At 40.4% G+C, this 23,423-nt stretch overlaps 1 protein-coding gene across 6 annotated transcripts in view; it reads left to right on the forward strand.

Moving 5' to 3' along the window:
* Window positions 1-23,423, forward strand: part of LOC121871950 (zwei Ig domain protein zig-8-like) — a 47,113-nt gene that overhangs the window by 11,633 nt on the left and 12,057 nt on the right. For 2 of the 6 annotated variants that reach the window (XR_006090002.1, XM_042374566.1), the window contains exons 2-3: window positions 16,126-16,256; window positions 20,985-21,062. Coding sequence is in view for 5 of the 6 variants with exons in the window: in XM_042374566.1 (XP_042230500.1) it covers window positions 16,126-16,256; window positions 20,985-21,062 (209 nt within the window). In the remaining variant the exon portion in view is untranslated. Of the gene's footprint in view, window positions 1-1,369; window positions 1,534-1,833; window positions 2,145-16,125; window positions 16,257-20,984; window positions 21,063-23,423 lie in introns of all 6 variants that reach the window. The other 4 variants (XM_042374567.1, XM_042374569.1, XM_042374568.1 and 1 more) reach the window with 4 other exon arrangements.

The following is a 23,423-nucleotide window of genomic DNA, read 5'->3' on the forward strand; positions in this document are numbered from 1 at the left end:
CTAATCAGATCTCTGTCAGTGCACCAGTTAGATTTAAGGGTATGAGAAACAGGTAAACAGTTCTGAGTAAAACATGGTATTCCTATTAGTGTAATTTAGTTGCGAGATAACCACACACACACACACATACAAAAAAACACTACAAATATTAAAAAACAATTAAAAAAACAGAAGATCTATCTCTATAATTGCGTCAATTTACCCTCCAAAAAAAAGAAAACCACGACCAGTTCAAACTAATCCTCAATCATCGTCTCCATTTGATTAATTTCCCCAATACCTCAGGAAGAGATGATTCCCTCATAACCAACCCTCATAAAACTTGCTTTGGGGGGTGGGGTAGGGGTAGGGGTAGGGGTGGGAAGTACAGATGAGATTGAAATTTTCGATGAGGCAACAATGAATGACAAATCTCCTTCACTCTATACCAAACAGGAGACTGATAGAGATTGAGAACAGGTCATGGTTAGAGGGCGGACATTGTCAGATAGAGATTGAGGTTGATTGGGTGAGGGGTATAAAGGCTGAAGATTGGAAAGATTAAAGAAAGTGAGGGAGAAATATTGGAGGAATGTTCAGGGAGGAAGAGGGGGGGGGGGAGGAGGGGGTAGGGGAGGGAGGGAATATTTGATGATGATTACAAGTGACTAAAATAGAGAGACCAGAGGAAGCATGATGACAGATGAATGAATGTGGATCATCACCCAGAGAAGAAGAGGCGAGAAAGTAGGGATGAATAACTAAGAAAGAGAAAGTTACTTCAATTACAAACTTCATAATAAAAAAAAATAACGCAATGATCTAACGTCAAATGGAAGATGAATAATTAAAATAAATAGGTAAATACGTCTTTAAAAATCTTAATTATACACCGGAGTGAAAAATTATACCTGATAGAATCAATATTTTTCCTCTCAGTATTGAATTAATGCTCAAGAAACTTTCCCACTTCTCTTCGCTGTAAATATCCAACCTTCGATAATTTTAGTCCAGATTTACGTGTATACTTTAAGGTAAATCTTCCTTCTCCCGGATCTGAAACAACTACATTCTTCGTCATTATAACTTATAACTTGTGGAAGAAAATGTTATTAGATTGCTCTTATTTCTCTCATCATGTAGGTCAATCTGTAATTTGATATAAGCATTGTGTATAATTATAAGCATTGTGTATAATTATAGGCATTGTGTAAAAAGAGACAATGAGTATATATAGACGTCGTGTACAGTATATAGGTGATATATGAAACTGCAAATTAAAAAAAAGAAAAATTAAAAAACGAAAAGATTTTACCGAGTGCAAAGAAAATGAACCATAAAATTTCCTCCTCGTGTGTTTTAAAGTAATAAGACTCTAGAAATGTTTCAGTTTGGTGTTCGTGGGTCAACAGGCGTCTTCAGCAGCACATTAGACCTCCCACAACCTGGCAAACAACGAAAACAGTTCAATAAATGGACATGTAAAAGCTGTGCCTGGAGAACTCTTAAGTGTGTGTGAAACCAATACCTTGTGTGTGGTGGAAAAAAAAAAGTGTATGTGGTTTTGTTATGTACACTATGAGTATCAAGGAAGAAAAACAAAGTGTGTGGTGTTTAGTATATCTCTTCCTCCCGGTGTGAGATAGATGCATATACAGTGCAGACGTAAATAAATCAAGGGTTGATGATTGAATAAAATTAATAAATAGGTAAAAAAAAGAAAGAATATAATATTATGTAAAGTATTAGACATCAGTGCTAAACTACAGTGCTGGACTATCATTACAGTTAAGGTGTTATATTCCCCCATTAAAACACCTGAAATTATTATTGCGTTCTATTTTTTTTTACCAGTGTAGGTAATACCATTGTAACGTGAAGTATTATAAGAGACTGTATAAAGACTTCCATGTGTGGTGACTCAGAGAAGAAATGCTTGGAGTGGTGCTTCGGAAGGTACATACGGGCTCTAAGCATCATTCAATAATGTACACAAGACTCTAAATCACCATAAAAAAAAAAACTACAAGAATTCATAAATTCACGCCGCCAGTGGAGGGTCACAGCTTCACAAACCTAAGTGACTTAACAGCCAAAGATGACGTCCACCTATACTACCTCTTGTAGGCAATACCTGCTCTGGCTGCTCCTCTCCTGCTACCTAGGTGAGTGTTTTTTCATCTTCACTTGTCTTTTTTATTTCCCGCCACGAACAGGGAGAGGCAGTAAGTCAGGGTCACTGTCTGTCTGTAGGAGCTGGAATCCTTCATACAATTATAAACTCTTCATAAACACGTGGTTCCTGATGGCCACCACAGGATCATGTCAGTAGTGGGTCAGGGTGACATATTTGGTTACTTTCTGACTATTGATAAATGCCATTGTATTAACTTTGTCTAAGTATATAGAGGCAAGAACAGAAATTTGGTCTGGGTTGAAAAAAATACATATTCTGTCGTATGGTATTGACGGTAGTCCTGACCAACACAGGGGATTTTCACTGATCCTGGAATAGCGGCAACAGTGTGGATAAACTATAGGAAAATCCTCGTCCATATGTTCCAACTCACTCGCCTGGAATATTGCCCATGAAAGACGCATTTCTTGCCGAGCGTCTGTTGTGGTAACATTCAGCAGCACGTGATTTGCATGATGGAGCCACGTGTGGGGGAAAATATAATATAAAATGATAAAATAATGTTTTGAAATTATATCAAACAAAATATTTATTCCTATAACAAACAGGTGCCGTAGAACCCGTACCGTCGTTTCATAGTTGTTAAGATTATTTCAACCTTTATGATCACTTGACTTTAAACCTCAGCATCACAGGTGGGAGATAGGTGTGTGTGTATCGACAAGAGGTTTAATGCAATTCTCTCGTTATCAGAAATGGTAACAGCCTGTCGATTTTATCCACTTTTCTGTAAGTTTATGAGGAGAAACAGAGATAAACCAGTGCTATATAGGAAGCCATGTGCCAGAGTGGAGCTGGGGTTGTGATCGATGTTATCAACAGCTCCAGTAGTAAAAAGATTTATTCGTAGGTTTGGTGGACATACAATATCTTTTTCCTCGACGCCAGCACACACACACACATACACACACACACAGAGCTGGGTGGTGTGCAGTCGGCCAGTGGAGTAATACCCAAGCTGTTCTAATATTATATACATCTTGGTCAGGCTAGTTACTAAATCACTAGAGCATCACTGTCTCATCTATCATCCTCACTATAAGAAGCCACATCAACAAAATATATAATATGAACGTTTTATTATTATTATTATTATTATTATTATTGTTATTTACCAACCTTCGCATAGAGGATACACCATCTTGGGCCATCATGTCACCTACACTTAGCTTACCAAGTAGCTGTGTGAATGGCAGTACTAATGCATATTTTTTTTTTAACCCAGTGGCTCATGTTGATAAGTTAAGGCTTTGTGAAAATAACCCAACTCATCGCAACATTAAACACGCAACGTATCCAATTAGTGCTGCTGTGTTTAATCTTTTTGGTCCTGGAGGGTTAAATCATCGTCCTTAAAAGGTTAAACCATCGTTGTCAAAGGATTAAACAGTATCTATATCTCTTGTGCATTTTATCATTACGTTATATAAAGTTCTAGTCCGTTACCATATCTTCACTAAGCTTTGAAAAGTTCGAAGGTAAAGGCAATAAACTGAACTCTTGGATCTTTTGTATATTTCTGGGTCGTGTATCAACCAACTGGATCAATACCGCATCTTTTCCCTTCGTCTCTGCCGGACGCTGGAGGACTTGTGACGGTATTTGTTAAGAGGTAATACATATTTCCCAGTCGACTTGTTTTTATTTTCGTGGGTGGCACTGGGTGTTCCGGGTCTCTGTCTCCTACTTCTGGGACATTTGGGAATCTTTAGATATTGTAAAAAGATAAAATCACATCAATAATGAAATGGAAATTGAATTTAATTAGTTCATTCATCTGAATATAAAGCCAAATTTCATTTATAAAAACGTTGATTAAATCTCTTTAATGTACCAAAAAGGGAATTCAAATTATATCAAGTATTTTTATGTTTATTATCTTACCAAACATTGTAATATAAAATATATTTTATGAAAAAATATAATAAATTATGTAGATCGTATTTATAAAGTAACACATCAACAAGTTACAGATTACAACCAACGGCTGCCATTTTGAATACAATTAAGAGGGCCCCAAATAAAAAAATTATCATTCTGTCCTGGTCTGCTCTCTGCCAAAATTGATGCTAAAAAAAAAAAATAAAAAAAAAAATAAAAATGATTGACCATTCTGATGGACGATAAACTGTCGAGTCCAACAGTGGAAAAGTTGATATTAAGACTCAATGACACACCCATCTATGAGGTTCCTTAACCCTCCCCCCCCTTCCCGTCACTGTTTCCTGGATACAGGTCGTCATCCCAACGGTACAGATCGTGACCCAGAGCACCGGGTCCCTGCACTGGGAGATTATTTATTTATTTATCTTTGGGGGGCTTCTTCAGGCTAGCGTGGCTGGTCTGCGGTACTGTCGACGGCCAACCCAAACTGAAAGATACAGTGCAGAGCGGCATTAATTATTAATTAGGTTCGTTGTGGAGCCCATGATTACCTCCCCACCATGAAGTTTGTTTCGGAGTCTTTTATTCTTCCTCTCAAACCAATTTCATTCTTTTCACTCTACACTTGGCTGTGAGCCGACCTTCCCTGAACCACCACTCGTGCACTTCCTGAAGTCACTGGGACTGGTGAGGTTCAGAGTTGACGGGTAGTGTGGACCCTTGGCCTCTTCATCTCCCTTCTTGGTTCATTCAGCTTACAAAGTCCCCCACAGGGTCGTATATAACTTTGGAGTAACATCTCTTATATCTTCCTCCACCCGACACCCGACTCAATATGCCACAATTGTCGAGTTGATAGCTTCCACAACTTCTCACAGTTCTCTCGCTATTAAGAACCGAGGTGTAGTGCTTCACTAAGACTTGTTAAACTAAAATTAAATCTTGAAATTTCGTCCTTAGACACGTCCTTCCGACGCCTTGCTTATTTAAGCTGCTACGTGTCACGTCACGCCCCTTACACCTTTCCTAAATTATTCACCGCCTCACGAGTCCTAGTATGCCCCTCACATTAATCTCCTACACAAAAGAGAACACTGGTGGGGTGGACGCTGGCCCAGATATTAAAAAAAAACAAAAAACAAATATTGTACCGTGTAGACACCCGTCAACCCTCTTAGGTATCAAAGCCACTGAGCCCGTTCTTCCTCTGTTAATGTTCGTAACAGCTCACGTAAAGTTTTATTTAACCTATACATCTAGTTGCCTTCTGGGTAATACAGAATATTCCTACTCCTCTGTACGCCATGCTGCCGAAATACTTCCCACACCAACCCGCTCTCAAAATTACGGCCTTGGTTGCTATGAATCTATGCAGGGGACCAGATTCATGGAACACCTCTACCATGGTTTGCGCTACTGTTGTCGCCTTTCTGTTCCTTCTTGAGAATGCCTGTACAAATCCGTCTAACATATCAGTGGCGATCATTACATGTTCCCTCCATTATAAGACTTTTCCAGTTAAGAAATATTTACAGTTATCAATCCTTCTAGCTTAGCTGCTTCAATTTTCCTCAGTGGCACGTGTGCATCTTGGGAGACGTTTCCTGTTAGAGCATTGCCAAACACTTTTTGACATGATACTCGACATCTCTGCTCATATTAACCCAGTAGCATCTGCTCCTGAGGACAGATAGCGCCCAGCTATGCCCTTGGTGGCTCTGCTGGTCGTGGCACAACATCAGCTTGCCTTTCCCCTTTAGGCACTGCTACCCTCCACCCATCCTCCCTGGCATGGATTGACTTATTCACTACTCCCTCATACTGACAGATCTTTGTAAACTCCTCACCACTCTTGCTACCCATCCTCCTCCACTCCCAAGTCATGAAACTTGCTCGTTCAATCCCCTCTAAGTATTTATTGATACCTGACAGAGTTGAGTGATCCATACTGACCTAGCATACCTCCCTGGACTCTCCCGACTCTCCAACACAACCATCTTTCTCACTCATCCCATCCCAGATTATGGCCTCCTCGATAACCCGGCCTCATTACCGTTCTCTCTACCCAGCCTCCTCTCTACCCGCTCGAGACTTGAACACACCATTAAAGCACTCAAGTTGCGTCACCCATACGTACTCTAAATACTCAACTTAGACTCTCTCAACCTACTTGGAATCTTTGATGGTTGTTGTCAGTCATTACTATAAAATGTTGTCCTATCACTTAATCCCTAACTTTCTCCGCCATATCCCATTTTAGTGCCAGCAGCTCTAGTTGCCCTTACCCGCAGTTGTACATACTTCGTTCTCTTCTTCGCAAGACCTTACTAGCGTAAGTCACTGGGCGTTTTAACCAGAGATATTGCAACCAAATCCTTGAAGATGGAACAGTTTACTAAGGTAGGGAAATAGCAGCGGTGGATAGTTTGGCCCTACGTTGCGTAAACGCTTCCTTTCATCTCGGCCCCATCGATTGCCTATCGAGTCCTTACCCTTCCCTACCAGTAGTTGGTGCAATGGTCGAGGCACCTTTTATAAATATCTGAAAAATCGACAGTAAAAAGCAGCGAACCATAAAAACACCCTCACTTAGGTCACCGGAAGTGGCCGTGACCACTCCTTTAAACCCGTATCTTCACAGGGTGACCAGTGACCCCTAATCTGTGACCTTAAACCCAAGATAAGTAAGACCCACTGGAACTTTGTCCACCGATACAACAACACGAGTATAAACATCGTCCTCTCCCAGACCTCTACTTCCTACAGCAGGAATCATTCCCTTTAGTCTTTTCATTCAGGCACGCATAATCAACGCACATCCTCACTTTTCTATCATTTTCTCAAAACGCGATAGACAATACGAATGCATTTTTGATGTCATGAAACACCACAGGTCTCCTTGCTCTTTAAACTCTCCCACATGGAAGGGAAACACCAGAATGAGTCTCCCAGTGACCTTTAAATGTGTCTTATGCTCAACATCTAAAGCAGTTTCTTCATCATTCTCTAAAGTAATCCTGGCGCTCAACAAACAGCTCCACGCCAGGCTCCACACCCGCCTCATATACCTGCACTCCATACTGTTTATATCACCCTCGACACTCATCGTTTGAACCGGTCGTATTTTGTTGCTCCTGAATTCAACCCCTTCCTCCCCCACAACCAGTGACATTTCAGGTGATACCGCCCCACCCACACCACCATTTTATCCGTACCATGATCTCTTCCATTGCCCCCATCCTTCTCCGACATATCATGGAATCAGCACTACTAACGTCTCAGTAGTCTGGCCTAGCCCTGTAAACAACTCACACTGGTAAGTGATACAAATACTATCAGTTAGCACAAGCTCCCCTGATTGCACTCGACTCACTAGCGTCTGAAAGTGTAGGCAAGCTCTCTCTCTCTCTCTTCCACATTATCTCTGTCTTACTCGTCCTTTATATGAACCTCTTGTATCTTCTCCTCTAACTCACATAGTGCATCTGCAAATAGCCATGCACTTTTCCCCTCCTTTCTCCTCGTCCTCGTCCCAAATTCCCGGTATACCGCCACCCGCGACTTGACTCTGGCCAAGTGGTCGTTTCAAGACATGGCACAACTCCCGCGGCGTCACTGTGTCTGTCTCAACCACACGAGATAGAGCAGGTCTGGCGAGCCCCGATGTCAGGTATATCAAAGCCTCTCTTCCACTCAGTTTTACCTGTTCCTAAACGCCCCAACACCCTGCTTACCTGTGAACCTTGGTAATGGTGACACAATGAACCATGGTACTGGTGACACAATGAACCATGGCACTGGTGACACAATGGACCATGGTACTGGTGACACACTGAACCATGGTATTGGTGACACAATGAACCATGGTACTGGTGACACACTGAACCATGGTATTGGTGACACAATGAACCATGGTACTGGTGACACAATGAACCATGGTACTGGTGACACAATGAACCATGGTACTGGTGACACAATGAACCATGGTACTGGTGACACAATGAACCATGGTACTGGTGACACACTGAACCATGGTATTGGTGACACAATGAACCATGGTACTGGTGACACACTGAACCATGGTATTGGTGACACAATGAACCATGGTACTGGTGACACAATGAACCATGGTACTGGTGACACAATGAACCATGGTACTGGTGACACAATGAACCATGGTACTGGTGACACAATGAACCATGGTACTGGTGACACACTGAACCATGGTACTGACACAATGAACCATGGTACTGGTGGCACAATGAACCATGGTACTGGTGACACAATGGACCATGGTACTGGTGACACAATGAACCATGGTACTGGTGACACAATGGACCATGGTACTGGTGACACAATGAACCATGGTACTGGTGACACAATGAACCATGGTACTGGTGACACAATGAACCATGGTACTGGTGACACAATGAACCATGGTACTGGTGACACAATGAACCATGGTACTGGTGACACAATGAACCATGGTACTGGTGACACAATGAACCATGGTACTGGTGACACAATGAACCATGGTACTGGTGACACAATGAACCATGGTACTGGTGACACAGTGATCGAGTACCGTAACACCTTTTCTCCTGTCTTACACCTGACTCCATTTTCACCACCACTCCACCACCTCTCTCCCTAAACACTATCGCGCTCTTCACTCTCTCCCCTCCCTTAATCCCTCACTCTGTCAACCCACCCATTCCTCCATCGCCTCTCCCTTTACCTTCCCATACACTCGCATGCCCTCCAGGGTTTATATAAGTCATTCTTTATTCTCACTGGAAACTAAACCATCTACCTCTACCTGTTGTTTGGCTGCACCACTGGAGTTCAGAGATGCTGCCGGCCTCAAATATACTGGAGCCTGGTCGCTTCTGATACCAAACTCGAGTCACTATTTATTCTTGGTAGAGAAAACAAACGACTTGGAAATCTAGAAGTAAAGAATGTCACTGGTGTGAAAAACTGTAACACAATATAAGCGTACATAGAAAATTCAATATTGTGAAGAACGTAAACTTTCTAAAATATTAAATGCATTATTACAACAAAAAATTATAAGACCAAATAGTGATAAAACCCTTATGTTTAACAGAAGGGTCGATAATGTTTTTATAGACACAAAAACTTGAATAAAATAAAAACCAACAAACAAAGGGCGCGATGGACGGCTCAGCGGAGCTTCCCCTTCCCTGAGCGTCAGTCTAGCGTCTCCCGCACTACCTCAGTTGCCAGACACCACCTGAGACAAACAACACTGTCTTCAGTGATCCATGGGCCCTGCTGCACCACTCGTGGGCCGTGGGTTCGAATCCTGGCGGGTTGAGGTGTTGATTGTATGTAGAAGTCCGCGTGTTTATTGGGCTAATGAAATATATATGGACCCTCGTGTTTCGAAGCCGGATTTGGTAAAACGTTACTCTGACCACCTATGTGATACGGGTAGTCCCCATTAGAGGTTCACGGCGCCATAAGCTCGTTGAACAGGCTTTGTGTGAAATATAACAGAGTCTAGAAGTGATTTTAGTATCCTGGTGGTCCAGCGGTTAGCGTTCCCCGGTCACAGTCGTGGGCTGTGGGTTCGAATCCTGGCGGGTTGAGGTGTTGATTGTATGTAGAAGTCCGTGTGTTTATTGGGCTAAAGAAATATATATATATATATATATATATATATATATATATATATATATATATATTCACTAGCAAGTCTACGGACTTGGCACACCCACAGTCAACCACAACAAATATATATATATATTGTCTTGGTAATATGTTAACGGTAATAGTGGTAAAGCCATAGTGGGAATAATAAACTCTATAATTGGAATAATGGAAGTAATAGGAGTTTAATATGATAATATTTATAATATATATATATATATATATATATATATATATATATATATATATATATATATATATATATATATATATATATATATATATATATATCCTCGTATATATAGTATATCTGGATATATGTGTGTGTATACCGTGTATTTCAATGAATATTAATATTTTATCTGCATGGCTTTGCTTTTATCGTGAAGTCTTTTTAAACAATCTACCCTGGACATTTGATCACATATCGTCATCATGCAGCTGTCGGCAACCAACACACAATATATAATCGCCAAGGTTCTCATCCTGGCGTAGTTTGTACATCAGTTGGATTAGCTGATATCTTCAGATTATGATCGGAAAATTGAATCAGATGAACAGTTCACAAAAGTATAGAACATATATAGTGGTTATACAATAAATGTGTGACTGTAGGGATTATCAGTGTTAATTAGGGCACAGACAGGCCTTCCGTGGCAGTTCACACATTAGCGCGTGTTCAACAGGACATGAGTAACATGACAGCTACATTAACAAATAAGTAAAAACAAAGAGATAAGAAATAAAGCAATTCGACAGATTTCCACAGATGAATAAATGGAATTGTATACTAACAAGTTAATAACCTGACAGAATGACTGCAATTGATCAGGCTGATGAAAGACAACGGTTATCTGTATTGAAATATACTTGTGCATCTCTATTGTCAAGTTACAGCACAATATAATATAATATATTGAAAATAGATAACATTAAAAAAAGCAGTTCGATAAATAAAATTAATTATGACAAAATCCCCCCAAATCACAATAGTTTTAGTTTCTCCAATTACCAATAAGAAGTAGTTGTTCGTTATCTCTTGCATTTGTGAATCATAAATTAACAAATAATAGCAATACAACATAAATAAACTTGCTGTCTCTTAAAACAGGTTTTAGTGAAAGATCTGAGAGCGTCGAAAAACCCACTAGAAAGATATATACAATTATCTACGTGAGGTTTATCCCGAAAGTAGATAATATAATGATCTCAAGAAATTCACACATTATCTATACCTGTTCTTCTATACTTCCATCTAACTCTGTGTACCGTCAATTTATTAAGGCATTAAATATATCTCTTTACCTTTATAATTATCTATGTAAGTTGTAGTATCAGCATACATGTACCAATAGGCATTTCCATATATCTATAGATAATTTAATATAATTATTTCTTGTCATATGAAAGAAAAATAATACAACACATCATCACTTTGCTTCATGGAGCTGCGTCAGACGAAGCTCCGCCAGTCTTGTACCTACCTGCCGCGGCGGTCTTTTTATGGTGGGAGCGCCAGACTCCATCTCTTTCACCAGAACCTCAGGAAAAATATATATATGTGGGGACGCCACTGTGGATGGAGGTATATTTCACAATAAAGGACCAGACACAGAATCTCACCCAACAGGGGTTTGGTCGGTGACCCAAATCTGAGCGAAATGAAAGAGTGATATCCAGGGTAATGTTGACACGTAGAGGAGTCACATATGGTGATCAATAACGCAAGGCTTTACTTCACTCTTCTCTAGTTCTTGTTATCATTTTCTCTTTCATTCTTTATCTACTCCCCCCCATATCGTTCTTACACGACACCCAACATCTTACACGACACCCAACATCTTACACGACACCCAACATCTTACACGACACCCAACATCTTACACGACACCCAACATCTTACACGACACCCAACATCTTACATGACACCCAACAACTGCAATTAACAGATGCCACATTGGGTGATGGATTTGCATAATTTCTCGAGTTGTAATACGAAAGTTTGTCTATTACGGAGACCACCAGCTGACGTGTTAATGAAAGTTTAGTTTGATGTGTACTTTTGATGATTGTCTTGGTAATATGTTAGCGGTAATAGTGGTAAAGCCATAGTGGGAATAATAAACTCTATAATTGGAATAATGGAAGTAATAGGAGTTTAATATGATAATATTTATAATAATTACAATATAATTTGTATTTGAATATTAAAAGATACCAAGTAGTATCAGTAGTAGTAGTAGTAGTGGTAGAAGTAGTAGCGCTAGTGGGTGTTTATAGTAGTAGTAGTAGTAGTAGTATTAGTAGTAATAGTACTATAAACAGTAGTAGGGATAATAGTATCTATCTATCTATATAATATATTACATGCAGAAAGTAAGACTCACACATGTGCTACTCACCCTGACGGAGGTTCCCTTAAGATGAATTACGTGTGACGTCAGTTAGTAATGGTGCCAGGGGCTGACACCCACCACCGAGCCCCAGCAATATATCTCAAGACTGACTTTTGTTGAATATTTTAGAAAATGTCCCTGGAACTGTCATATTTTATGTCTTGTACAGGAATAAGTATTTAACTCCTGTACTGAGGAAATCTGAGGTTACGTAAGGAATAATAAATTTACATTACGGTTGTTTTGCGAAGTCAGGTTTGGAATTAAGCCATTCAGATGCAGTTTGCAGTATGTTGACCTACTTATTTCAAACGTTCACGAAGTCGTAATTATCTCTAAAACACATAGTAGATTTCAGTAGTGTCCCACTTAAAAAAACCTTTTATACGATTTATTATAATGAACTGCGGGAGAGGGTTCATAGTCATTAGTTTTGGTACAACACTGTAATTCCTTTTGCTTTATGAGTTTAGAATGTTCACACACACACACACACACACGCACGCACGCACGCACGCACACACACACACACACACACACACACGCACGCACACACACACGCACACACACACACGCACGCACGCACACACACACACACACACACACACACACACACACACACACACACACACACACACACACACACACACACACACACACACACACACACACACACACACACACACACACACACACACACACACACACACACACACACACACCGAGCTATAGTACATAATTAACTACTAATGATATATCTCCTTTACAGAAACCTAATTAAGGTTCACATATAAATTACATAATACAATTTGTGGAATAAATCAACATTTCATAAGGGCTCTGAATAATTATATTTCTCTACCAAGGAATTTATTAATTTTGGTGCTGCTAAAAAAAATAAATTTCTTAAATAACTTTTATCTGTCTGTTATCGTTGTCTATGTTTCTTTGACTGCTTCTCCCTTTAAAGAGACGATCATCCTCCTTAGCCTTACAGTGAAACCTATGTTTAACGGCCTATATGGAGATGAAAGTCCTTTATATAGAGGGACCTTCTATATAAGGGACTTTCATCTCTATATAGTTTGTTGGATGGGAGTTTCATATCTAACGGACCATCGAGAAAGAGAAATCCGTTATATGGAGGTTTTACTGTACGGCATTACGGTAAGCAAAACTCTTTTTTTTGTTATAGTAATATTCCTCGCTTCCCAGACCCCGCTCCCCCAGACCTCGCTCCCCCAGACCTCGCCTCCCACAGACCTCGCTCCCACAGACCTCTCTCCCCTAGACCTCTCCCGAAGACCTCTCTCTCCTCCAGACCCCACTCCCCCAGACCTCTCTCCGAAGACCTCTCTCTCCAGACCTCTCCCCCAGACCTCTCCCAGACCTCTCTCAAGACCCTCTCCCCCAGACCTCTCTCCCCCAGACCTCTCTCCCCAGACCCTCTCTCCCCAGACCCCTCTCCCCCAGACCTCGCTCCCCCTACCTTAGTTAGAGTTAGTTCCTCAACGACCGCGTCTCACTCACCTTCAGTATTCTGGTCTCCTCTGTCAACTTGTGCCAAGGATAATGGAACATCCGACCTGCTTACAAATTATGGTGCCCGGAACCCTGTTATGAATGGTGATGTGTGTGTGTGTGTGTGTGTGTGTGTGTGTGTGTGTGTGTGTGTGTGTGTGTGTGTGTGTGTGTTTTTTTGTCTCTGTACTATATGTACGTGTGTCTGTCTCCCGTCTTACTCGTTATAAAGGTCGTAGGCTCCAAACTTTTTCTCTTTAATTCTGTAGTTTTCAGCATTTTTTTCTTTCTAATATTTTCGTAAATCTACAGAAATTAAATTAAGGTGAGGCAGTCTTCCTCCTCCCGCTGTAGGCAAGTGTAGGCGGCCTCCTTCCTAACTCCTGAAGATTTTTTATGTATAATTTAATTCAAAATGTTCTGAGTTTCCTTACTTATTACAGGAACTTGAGACAGACAGACAGACAGACAGACAGACAGACAGACAGACAGACAGACAGACACCAGTAGAGAAAGAAGAATTTAAGATTTTCTAGCCCTCATCATAATTATTTTCACCACACCTTAAACAAGTCAAAATAACCCAATATTAATATTTATCAGTTATATAGAAAGCTCTGTTTACTTGACCTTCAGTATTGACGTTATATTCCAGAACCAGAAACAATTGAAACAATATATAACCACAAGTCAATTATTATGCTGAAATAGGTGCACATCTAAACTTCCCTTTCTCCCACTTGTGTTTGTTACGTTAATTATTATGTTTGGTGAATTTCTTTTAATTTCATGATTTATTTTGTTTTGAAATGCCTTAGCTGCCGTTCGCTAAAGCTTAATTCCTACAATAAACTCGCTTATAAAAATTCAAAATATTTCTCTCTCACTTTTTCTTTTTCCCCTTCCTTTATTATTGTCACTTGTATCACACAGACGGATTTAGTCATAAAACGAGTGTAAATAAATAGCTGTATGAAAAATATAACCAGATATATTTTATAAAAACAAACTCATGGAAAAATATATTTCATGAGCAGCTTCCACTGGTTCGCGCGACAGTTTAGTTGCCAATTGATTGTTTTCTCTGTGTTAACGGACGTGTGAGAAGTACTGTACTGTATACTCCTAGACTCCTTGTTCGTCCTGGATATTTTACCTCACTGTCCACTTTTATTTTCCCTGCGTGGATATACTCCTTGTTCATCCTGGAATTTAAATTTTTTTTTATACTAGTGGGGATTTATATATAGATTAGGAATAATGTTTTTCCCGAATGTTTTCAGGAATTGGAATTCAATTTTGATTTATGGCTCGTCAGAGGTATAAAATACAAAGGTTCCTCGCGCTTGTTTTCACGGATTTATTGGCTGTAAAAGAAAGAAAAAAGCAAAAAAAAAAGAACTATGGTTTTTAGTGGGTGTTTTGAAGGAGTTAATTTTTTATATTTTTATTCTAACTTCCATACAAACGGAGGCAGGTGTGAAGAGTAACACCAATATACCTGTACAAGTGTGTGAGTTTAGATACATCACACACACACACACACACACGATCATCCAAAATATTTATCACTTCGTACTATTAACTGAGATTAACTAACTAATCTTAATAACTTGACACATAATATATTTTCAATGTTTATATTATGCTGTAGGATGAGAGGTTTACCCACACTATTCCTTGTGTTCGTTGTTGCCTCATACCGCACCGCGAGAGTTGTCCTACAGTAACAGGAAGCGTTGTGAGCCACGAGTTAAGAACTTACTTTGTATACTGCATCAGCAAGTTGAGGACACGAGGAAGAGTGTGTGTGGGGGGGGGTGGGGGGGGGGGGGGGGGGTATTTGCGTGTTGTTTCAGCTGAACCTTTGTGTGTGAAGTTCGCTCCACCACTTGTAAGGATTAGAAATTTATCCTTTGTTATCTATAGAATATACATTTATCCATTCACATCCCCACTGTTTTTGTTTTTAAAGTATTGATTACAATGGAAAGTTATATTGTTCAGCGAAACCACATCCGTTCAGGCGTTTGGTACAGTGTGATACTCTTTGGCTAAGTCTTAAGAAAATATCAAATTACGTGATGGCAACAGCAAATACATTAAGCTCTAGAACACATGAATGCATTACTGTAGTTACTGATTACAGCCTGAAGCGTCCCACTGTGTGTGTGTGTGTGCTCAGAATAACGAAAAACATATTGAATATTATCAGTATTAGTGGAAATAAACTTGAAAAATATCACTATTATTAAGATTTTGTTTCAAGATTACCTCTAATTATTTTTTATTATATAATTTCAGAGTACATTTAATTATACTGAATTTTTTAAATCGGGTAATTTTCTCTGGCACATCCTCTCTCTCTCTCTCTCTCTCTCTCTCTCTCTCTCTCTCTCTCTCTTTCTCGGGTTTAAGGTCATTCTAGAGTTATCTTCTCTTTGTTATCTCCCTCTCTTCCTACGGCCGCAGGCGTGAGCGTGACAGACGACCAGAGGGATGCAGTGCGGCCGGAGTTCGGGGCAGCAGAGTCGACGGTGACGGTAAAGGAGGGAGAGACGGCCAAGCTGCCTTGTGTTGTCCTCCACCTCAACGACAAGTCTGTGAGTACTCTCGACCCACCACACTCTCCTCTACACTATCACCCCCACGCTCTCTCTTCCTTCTTTATCTCTCCCCTCAACCCCTAACAATCACCTCAGCTAACAATCACCTCAGCACCCTCCACTCCTCCCTCTAACTCTCCCCATCACCCCCACATTCTCCCCTTCATCCCAACAATCACCCCAGTACTCTTCCCTCCACCTTACTACCTCCAACTTTAAGTCTCAGCTCCCAAAGGTCGTCACAGCGCTGGATGACACGTGACAGCTGGTGTGTTTGCGGATCCTGGGGGGGATTTTCGGCCAGCGCTGAGCAAAACCTTCCAGGCCTTATGGATAATGGGACCTGTAGTAAGGCTGAACGGTGTTGGTGTATTAGTAGGGAATGGGAGACAAGAGGATGATGTTGGTGATGACGAGAGAGAGAGAGGGAGAGAGAGATAATGAGTGGGGGAAAGAAGGAAGGAAGGAAGTAGTTTGCGTTTAAGGAAAGGGGATAATGGACAGGGGTGGACTTGGCTGATTTAATGGAAATAATGGATGAAGTTCGTGAAGACTGGGAATTAAGTGGATAATAGGGTGAGATGGTTGGGCTGGAAATTAACTAGATAGGAGTAGTAATGATGGTGGGTTGTGGGAGGAAATTGATGAAATAATGGTTAAGGCTGATGAGACTGCGTAATAAAGTGGTGGTGGTGGTGGTGGTGGTAGGGTGGGTAGTGGTGGTGGGGAGGGTGGTAGTGGTGGTGGGGTGGTAGGGGTGGGGTGGGTGGGGTGGGTAGTGGTGGTGGGGAGTGGGTGGTGGGTGGGGTGGTGGTGGGGGTGGGAGAGTGGTGGGAGGGTGGTAGGGTGGTGGGGTGGGGTGGGTAGTGGTGGTGGAGGGTGGTGGGGTGGTGGTGGTAGTGGTAGTGGGGTGGGGTGGTGGTGGTGGCGTGGGTGGGTAGTGTGGTGTGGTAGGTGGTGGGTGACGGCGGCTGGCAGTATGTATCGGATAATTTTGGTTAGATTTCTGAAAATTTGTCGATAGAAAAGAAAGACAGCTTTAATTTTTTTTTCTCGTCTCATGAATGACAAGGGTGAAAAAAAAATAAAAAGTGAGAAAACAAGATAGTAAGATTTATTTTGGATAGGAACTCAAGAGATTATTATATTTGTACTGCTACTGTGTTACGTGGTAGGTGTGAGAGATAGGGTGAAGTACTTGATGATGAATCACTATGAGGATTAAGACTGGTAAGGCACCAAAGGGAACTAAACATATTTTCTTTACTACATCTATAAAGAACTCGAATAATAGAATAAAAAAGCTATGATTAAAATATGCATAATTAATTAAACCACAAGTAATCAGAGTAATTTTCTGTATTTACTAACCATAGAATTTTGTATTGTTGAAGTGATCCGTCAATCTCAGGGAGTCTCGGTTTGATGTAATGTTTGTCATGATTAGATTAATGATTGGTTCCCCAGCCTAAACAAAGATTCGTTAGGTTAGGTTATCTTACTGTTTACCCACACTGTTTATGTATATTTATTGTATACCTTCACTAAATATGTATATCGTGTACCTGCATTGTCTATATACATTCAGAATTGTATCCAGGTATTGTCTAGATGCATGCTGAATCAATGCTAATTTATATGACGATTTTCCTGAATAAAATTAAACCGAGAAAACGTGTAAATCGTGCCATTAATACATGGTAGGAAGCTTGGTTAGAGAAACATAAACTTCTACAAGTAAACAAGAAAAACTATTACAGTTTTTAGTTGTTTCGGCGTTTTAACTTGTACGTTTCCGGAGACAAGTTTTAAATTTTTAGGTTTAAGTTTCCTGACCTCTCAAGCTTTCTCGTGTTTTTTCTTTTCCCGAGTCATTATTAGTTTGTGATTGTTTCATCTTTTCATTGGTATATATTTCATTTGTCATCCACAGCTTGTAATTATTGGATCTATCTTTTTTTTTTTTAACTCGGAATTGAGTCACGATAATTTTTGTTGGGTTATAATTCGAAGCCCGACAAGCTCGCCTCTACTCCCTTGGGTCGGGGAACATCAACCTCATGTCATGCACTCAGTCATAAATAAACGTAAAACGAAAACGAAAATTATAAAAATAAACACACACAAACAAACTGGTGTGTGAATATGTTTAGTGTAGTCAGGAAAATATGAAAAAAAAATCAACTGGAGTTAATTAGAGGAAGAGAACGTGGAAGTGTCTTGGTTGTATGTCGACACAGAAGGGTCAAGTGACGTGAACACCAATGAAGGGAAAGGGATGAAAATGTGATTGCCAATGAGACGAGATACGAGTGGGAGGTGAGGAACACTTTTATGGTGGATGATTCAAAAGAACATCTGTGAATAATAGTGAATAAGATCTGAAGAAGCTGCAGTATAGCCTGAGTGAATTATATTTTTCTTTTACATGAAGCACACCTGACTTACGAAACTGGGTAAGAATTGTTCATCAGTCGAGTAATGTCTGGCTCAGAGCATGAATCCGAGCATCGTAGAAGCAGTTTTGGCCAAAGATCGAAAACATAATGGTGAATTTTGGAAAGGGCTTCAAAAACTAAGGCTTTGGTGCCCCGTTGTCGAAGGGAACACACATGATAGAACACATTTGGTGAAGCGGCTACAATGAATGGATGATAACGAATGATAGAGAGTCTGTATGCTCAAGATGATATATATAAAAAAATAATATTTTCCTCCACTCAACAATTAGAATAAAGTGAATTGAAACAAATAACAGTAAGTTTAAAATTTCCATAACCTAACGTACCCTAACCTAAGCAAGTTAACTTAACCAAATTTAACCTAACACCTAACTTAACTATACTACTGCTATTATTATTATTATTATTATTAGTAGTAGTAGTAGTAGCAGTAGAACCGGTGATATAAAATACGTGTAAAATAAATGTGTTGGTAGTATAGACACACACACACACACACACACATACACACACACACACACACACACACACATACACACACACACACACACACACACAGCCTTAATCCGTGAGCAGTGGTGGAGGTTGATTCACACAACCGCAGGGGATGTACACCCACAGCACCACACAACATCGCATTACCTCCTGATCTCTGCTCGGCCGATATACTGTGTGTGTGTGAGAGAGAGAGAGAGAGAGAGTTTTACCAGAAAGTCAGGGAACATCATGCAGTCTCACCTGTCCACTATACCTGCCGACCTACCTGGGTTGACCTTCATCAAACATGTATACATTTTATGTTTGTTTAAGTCTTGACGTTGTATTTCTTCTCTTTGTATTTTTAAAAGTTTTCACTGATGTATTCTGGTTGCGTTCTCTATCTCTCTCTCTCTATCGTTCTCTCTTTCTCTCTATCCCTCTCTCTCTGTCTGTCTCTTACTCTCGCTCTCTCTTCGTCTTTTGTCTGTTTATAGATCTAACTGTTTATCGACTGTCTATCTGTCTGTCTGTCTGTCTGTCGTATATCTCTTTGCCTGATTTTCTTTCTTTCTACCTGTCTCTCCATTCACATTTTTTATCCATCTATTTGTTTCTGACTCTCTTCGTGTACCTTTCTTAATTATCTGTCCACCTGTGTGTTTATCTTTCTGTCTGTCTGTCTGTCTGTCTGTCTGTCTGTCTGTCTGTCTGTCTGTCTTCGATATATTCACTTCACTGATACACACAGGTAGGATAGGCTGTAGTACTACCTGTTCCTACACATCTATACCAATATGAACGGTACAGTATATCCACGGCATAACTCGACAATAGAAGAGGTGTAATATTCCTGACCTGTAAAATATATCCACCATAAGGTCAAAGGTCAGGATCGTCTGGGACTCTGGGTCACAGTTTTTGATAAAATTCCCTTACACTTCTGCCACCTGATATTATTAGTGAACTACCTGGTACACTTTCCCATTGATTGATTAATTGTACAGGTAAATCCCTCTCTGTATACACTTATACTTTATTACAGGTACCTTACTAATAAAACCAATGGTCCTTTAGGTACTCTCACCCATTCATCTAAGTCTCAGAAGGCGAGCATAAACTCTACATGTTTCCCTGTTGGTCGGTGCAATGCTTCTAAGCTTCACTAGACACAGGATTGCAAAGGGGTGCTCAATAAACTAGTCCCTGTGCTGCGTAGGGTAGATCTAGAAAAAACAAAAACAAGCTATGAATATGTTGTGAATAAATGTATAACTCGTTTCTAGAAATAGTTAAAATATATAAATATTCGTTGTGGTGTGTTAATTCATTTTGAGAAACTTCTAAAACTGGTATGGATATTAAGTCAATCGATTAAAGGTTAGAATCAAAACACTGAAATAAACATTACTTTTGGTGTGTCTGTGTTAGTGTGTGTGTCTGTGTAGATGTGTGTGTGTGTGTGTGCTAATGTGTATCTAAGTGTGAGTCTGTTTTAGTGTAAGTGTGAGTCTGTCTTTATAAACACACTGTGTACACGTACGTGGCCCCTGTCTACTTGTGTCCGTTCCTATCTCTGTTTATTTGCAAGTATGTCAGTGTGTGTGTGTGTGTGTGTGTGTGTGTGTGTGTGTGTGTGTGTGTGTGTGTGTGTGTGTGTGTGTGTGTGTGTGTGTGTGTGCGTGCGTGATGATAATCATTGCCATGCAGGTGTACAGGTGTGTACATTGTTCGTTTAGAAGTTGCAGGTGTCACTAATTAATCCCGTCTACCTGTCCCTCACCAGGTAACGTGGCTGAGGCGCCGAGACCTCCACATCCTGACGGTGGGTCACCTCACATACTCCGCCGACCAGCGCTTCCAGGTACTGACTCTCCCTTGTCTCCCTTGTCTCTCTCCCTCCCTCTCTCTCCTTCTCTCTCTCCCCTTTATATTTCCTGTCTATATATCTCTTTCCTCTCCACCCCTCCATTTCCCTTGTCTCCCCTTCTAATTCTCCTGACCCTCCCTCTCCCTCCCTTTCACCCTCCTTCCTCTTCTCTTTCTCTTCCCTCTCTGCAGCTCTCTATCCCTCTTTCCCGTTCCTCCTTCCCACTCTTCCCTTCCTCTTCTCCCCCTCGCCTTTCTCCCTCTCCTTGTCCTCGCTTTCCACTCACCTTTTCCCCTTTACTCTCTCCTCTCTCTTTAAACTTTTGTCTTTTCTCTCCCTCCCCTCAAATTCCCCTTTCTTTCCTCCTTCTCTCTCTCTCCTAGCTCCCTCTAGCTCCCTATAAGGCGCATTTAGTCATGTCCCTACTATAGTCTTTACAGGAAATTGAGTTTAAGTGCAGTTTGATTTCACTGTCTTACTTTAACTCGCTCCTAAATAACTTTTGAGTCTCAGTTTACTTGTCCCTGGTATGATGATCGTTATAATAGGCATTTTGCTATGATTATAATGAGAAAGTAGATGAGTGTTCCTGCTGTATATACCAGAAGCCATATGCTGATATTATAATGATGACTATCGCTACTGCTTATGGCCTGTTACAGCAGATTAAAAAGAGACGAGAATTATTCGTCACTAAATAACACGTATAAAACATGCACAGCAGAAGGTACATAATTAGCGCACCAAAGACCTCCAGGGTGAACTATGTTGCGCTGAGGCAAATGGAAGAATAATTACTCTCTCTTCGATATACAAATAAGAGGCTAAATACACCTTACTCCTAGGATGCTGTTGTGACTATATTGCTATGCTGTGTGTGGAGTCTGGTGCCGGTGGTGCTCAAGGACAGTTGATATCAAGTCATCACAATAATGTTCTCCCTGTACAGCTTGCACATTTGCTGTTATTGTACTTTTGTTTTATGTATCTAGGTAATATATTATTATTATTATTATTATTAGTAGTAGTAGTAGTAGTAGTAGTGTAGTAGTTGTAGTAGTGGTAGTATAAGTAGAAGTAATAATAATAACAATACATTTTTATCTGCCTATGTGTACGAACAGTAAACTATGTCAATATATAGTAAATAATTCAGTTACCATATTTATGCATTTATAGTATACGTTAAAATCTGTTCTTATTTATTCTTGTTTCTATGATGTAAAGTGAACTTCAATACACTGTAAAGCCGAACCATAACACACACACACACACACACACACACACACACACACACACACACACACACACACACACACACACACACACACACCCACACACACACACACTATAAGTTTCTCATCACAGCCATTATCGAGTGTGTTTCCATTCTCTAGTTTCATCTGATGATTCTCTCCTACATATGGAACATGCTGAAGGGAGGAATGAATGGATACAGATGATTCACTTACCCCTCAGTTGTCACTCTTCCTTACCTGTTATCTATTTTATTTCTCAACTATCTAACTTCCTTACTACCTGTCTATCTTCCTTAATTAGTGTACTGTATCTCTTTCCCTCACCAGAAGTGTATGGATGGTCAAAAATGGTCAGCCTCTTTAAAGCTCTCTTAATCTACTTCATGGCTAACCTAAGACTTCACTTATATCACCAACTTAAAAAAAAAATAATTAAATATATTCTGTTTTATTTTCTCTCTCTCCTTACCTTCCCTACCTGGTAATTGCTCTTTTCTATTCTATTCCCAATTACCTTGTGTTCTCCGTATATCTTAAAAACATCAATTAGACTTGTAGAGTATATAGGTCATAACGCGAATGTACAGTGTGGGCCTCCCTGAGTGTGCATGGGCAAGAATCCTGTAGTAGCGCAATAAGGAGGCTATCCAATCAGCAAGCAAAAATTTCCAGGGAAGTAGTGCCGCCACCTCACATCTGGCTGTTCTCTCTCTCTCTTGGTGCAGGAGGAATGGAGGGAGGTTTCCTAGAGTACTGCTGCATTAATTTTTTTTGTGTCATTGATTTATCTGATGTTAGTTCAGGTCCTCATCTGATGTCACGTTGACCAATCTCTACCCCATTATCAACATGACTACCAACATCTTTCCTCTCATCACTACTCCTTGCTTGTTCTTCATAGTGAGAGTGAAAGTGGTTCCCATAGGCATGGCTGTCCGTCAGGTACAGTGTGGATTCAGCGCACTGTATACTTAGCCTCTGGTACTCAAGGAGGTGGCCGGTACTGCACTCGACCGTCTTCACTTCAAGTTATGTACCCATTTACAGCTGGGTGAACTGGGAGTGCCCGGGAATCGAACCACCGGCTCCTGGAAAG

Source organism: Homarus americanus, unplaced genomic scaffold, assembly GCF_018991925.1.
Source record: "Homarus americanus isolate GMGI-L3 unplaced genomic scaffold, GMGI_Hamer_2.0 scaffold48416, whole genome shotgun sequence".
Classification (NCBI taxonomy): domain Eukaryota; kingdom Metazoa; phylum Arthropoda; class Malacostraca; order Decapoda; family Nephropidae; genus Homarus; species Homarus americanus.